The sequence below is a fragment of the Uranotaenia lowii genome, chromosome 2, assembly GCF_029784155.1.
Source record: "Uranotaenia lowii strain MFRU-FL chromosome 2, ASM2978415v1, whole genome shotgun sequence".
Classification (NCBI taxonomy): Eukaryota; Metazoa; Arthropoda; class Insecta; order Diptera; family Culicidae; genus Uranotaenia; species Uranotaenia lowii.
Window position 1 is genome coordinate 131633295 of NC_073692.1, and position 3308 is coordinate 131636602.

At 35.1% G+C, this 3308-nt stretch overlaps 1 protein-coding gene across 1 annotated transcript in view; it reads left to right on the top strand.

Annotated features, from left to right (window-relative positions):
• The window catches only part of LOC129741861 (uncharacterized), a 39263-nt gene extending 36163 nt beyond the window's left edge, over positions 1-3100 (top strand). Inside the window, exons 2-4 of the mRNA XM_055733670.1 lie at positions 292-358; positions 455-690; positions 767-3100. Of these exons, the coding sequence (XP_055589645.1) occupies positions 292-358; positions 455-690; positions 767-880 (417 nt within the window). The 3' untranslated portion in view covers positions 881-3100. The remainder of the gene's footprint in view (positions 1-291; positions 359-454; positions 691-766) is intronic.
• Positions 3101-3308: the final 208 nt, after the last annotated feature.

Genomic DNA, 3308 nt, shown 5'->3' on the forward strand with positions numbered 1-3308 from the left:
TTCTGTGGGTGGAATATTTTCTACGAATCATCGAAATACGTGTGGGCCAAGTTTTGGACCTAATTTTTTTTCTTGATAGATTTAGTGGTAGTTTGATGATTTTGTAAATAGTAACAAGGTACGTGTGTGGGTTTATTATTTATCTGAATGTTGAAATTCCTTTCTTCCGGCATGCTGGATGTTTTTATAACAAGTGTGTAAACAGTCTGTTCAAGCATGTTCCGTTTGTGTTGACCATCGGAAAAAAAACCTCTTTTTCTTCGTCATCATTATGCATATTTATGATTTTAGGATTTCTCGTTCGGTGGACTCGGAGATAAGACCCACAGCACGGAGTTCAGCTGCGGCAAAAGTGACAGTGAGTATTTTTCTTATTTTCAGTTTCAAGTCGTTTGAATTTAAATTCAAATAAATGGCCGCTTTGACATTTGCATCATCTTATTTTTCTCTCCAGTCTCCGTAGACTCGATAACGGAGGGCGATCGACGGGCACTCGGGGCTGATATCCCTGCATCTAGCACCTACTCGGGCGCCCTGTCCTATCACTACCCGCAGCAACCGATCCGTCGCAGTCTGCCCAACATGGCCCATTCGATGTTGGTTCACGAACCAGCCAAAATCTATCCCTACCATTTGCTGTTGATCACCAACTACCGGCTGCCATCGGATGTGGATCGCTGCAATCTGGAGGTAAAACGATAAATCTCAGACCATTTCTAAGAGAAATTGACATAACGATTTGTTTTGATTTTATCTGGTATTGCAGCGGCACTTATCGGATGTGGAGTTTGAAGCCATCCTGCAGTGCAACCGGGCAGAGTTCTACCGTATGCCCCAGTGGAGACGCAACGAGATCAAGAGACGTGCTCGTTTGTTCTAGATGGTATATTTTTTTATTTCATTAACACTAAATAGTAGGTCCACAAAAAAATCAAGCAACGTACTATTATTTTTTCCTTAATTTAGTAGATTCTTTACCAAGAAGTAAAAGGTATATTTTATATTTTATACGATTCGCGAAAGGCATTGATGTGATTACGTCGTCGAATGAGTATACCTAAAGATTTAATGGATAAAAGTCATTTTCCTCCTTTCTTTCATTGTTGATCATTTCTTTTTTAGTTTTACTTATATTTATATAACTACCTATATACAATACCGATTCAGCGGTTCAACAAGATTTATATTGATTAAAAAAATACCTGAGGTGAGCGTATTTCTAGCTTGTGCTTCAGATGCTACTACTATTAGGCTTTTAAGAGCAACGGAATCCGTACAATCGTTCGGACCCATTGAAAACTTTAAATCAACAGATAACTACAGAGAAATAATGTAGAAATATATTTTAATTACTCTTGACCTAATAGATATGCTAGGGCTGATAAAAATATTAAGTAATTGAAAACGCTATTCGAATTGTTCGGAAGAAGAAAAACTAAACTGCATTTAAAGCTACTATTGTGTGAGCGACTAAATAATAATTAATCAAGTGACTTTTAATTATGATTTGGTTCAATATTTTTCCATTGATTTTAGTTTTATCTAATGAAAATTGGTAGTCTGAAGGAAATATGAGAACAAGGAATGCAAAAAGAGGGTTGATTTAGTTTTTCCTCTGATGCATCTTCTTTTGAAAGAGCTTTATTCAAAATAAAATGGGACTTCAAGAAATTAAAAAAAAAACATCGAATTTAATTTTGTTACTTCCCATTTTTATTCCTGCCGGAAAGCTCTACCTGAAGAAGGTATATAAGGAAAACGAAAATCCAATGGAAAATAGTCAAATATGGAACACTTTGTAGATACAAATTGGCAAAAGAAATGAGAATTTAGCCTTAAAACAGAAGCAAAAACTATTACGCTAAGTTTTAATATTGCATCAAAAGAAATTTTGAAGATATTTATGGTAATCGCTTAATTTATGACACACACATACACACACTTGCAAACGCACTACACTAGTAAAGTTAACGCTGGGTGGCCCCGCTACTATTTAAAAACATTAAGATTTACCTATACCTACTAGCAAGTAAAATTTCTTGTACCTAGGGGAAAATTTCAATTTATTTAGTTCTGAGTCTTTCTGCGTTGCGAAATTCTGGTTTTGGTTTAAAATCCTTGCCGTTTTTCTAAACATCACATGGCCGCCCTGCGTGAATTTTTTTTTTTTGTTTCGTTTCTTGAAATGAAAACAAAAATGAAAGCCGAAACAAAATCAGTGCTTCTAACAAAAATCAAAGCAATGGTAGCTTCTTTCAACATTTCGGTTGAAATATTCTAAATATGTAAGTTTTGAACGATTACAATCTTCAAAAAAAAAAGAGCACACCGCTTAAAGAGTAATAAACGCGGAGAAACTTATTCGAACAGATGAAACAGCACTCGCCATTCAAACCAACAGTGTATCACGTCAATGTTAAAATATAATATAACTAGATAAATCGTTGCTTTTATGATGATACAACATCAGAATTTCGATTTAAACGTAAAGGGAGAACAAGAACTTAAAAGCTGATCGAATAATACTGCCATGCAAATGCAACCTACAACAACAACATCAACAAATCGCAGCATCTGAAAAGAGTTGTAGATAAATACTGACAAACATCACGTAAACACAATTTTCTTTTTAAATGAAGAAAAGATGAAAAATTATAAATCCTACCATTGAATGTTAAATCAAAAACTGCAAATTTTGTCAGATTAAAAAAAACGTGACCATTCAACAAAGCTAAGAAACTAAGCAAATTCGAACGCAAAACAAACAACACATAAGCCGAACCCAGAAGATATTTTTTTATTCTTTCCAAACTATGTAATAGCATTAGGATGTAGAGGTGTTCGCCATTTGCCTAAGAAAAAAAACATAGAAAGATAACCGAACCAGAGGGAAAGGTGGTCTGCTTACATCGTCTGCTTTCAGCGGTAAAAGAGAGGGTATTTCAACAACTAAATCACACTACATTCAAAAGTCGCGAAACATTTGAGTACAACCTTCGAAATGGAAAAGAAGATCGCATCACGTTTTTTCGAGGTTTTAAGAACTCCAAATAGAAGTCTAACTGTAATTTACTGAGTAGTAAGGTGAGGAGTTCAATTTTTTTTAAAAATCTTCACAATTGACTGTGCTTTTTTGGTGAAAAGATGCACCACAATCTGGTAACAATTTGTTTTCTGTTCAGCTTTTGTACGCTGAACAAGGTCTTCATCGGTGAAAACATTATTTTCAGATACACACTCCCAAAAAAGAAATTTCACCCTATCCGATTTGAAACTGTTCAAGCATTCACGCCGGCAGACGACTGGAT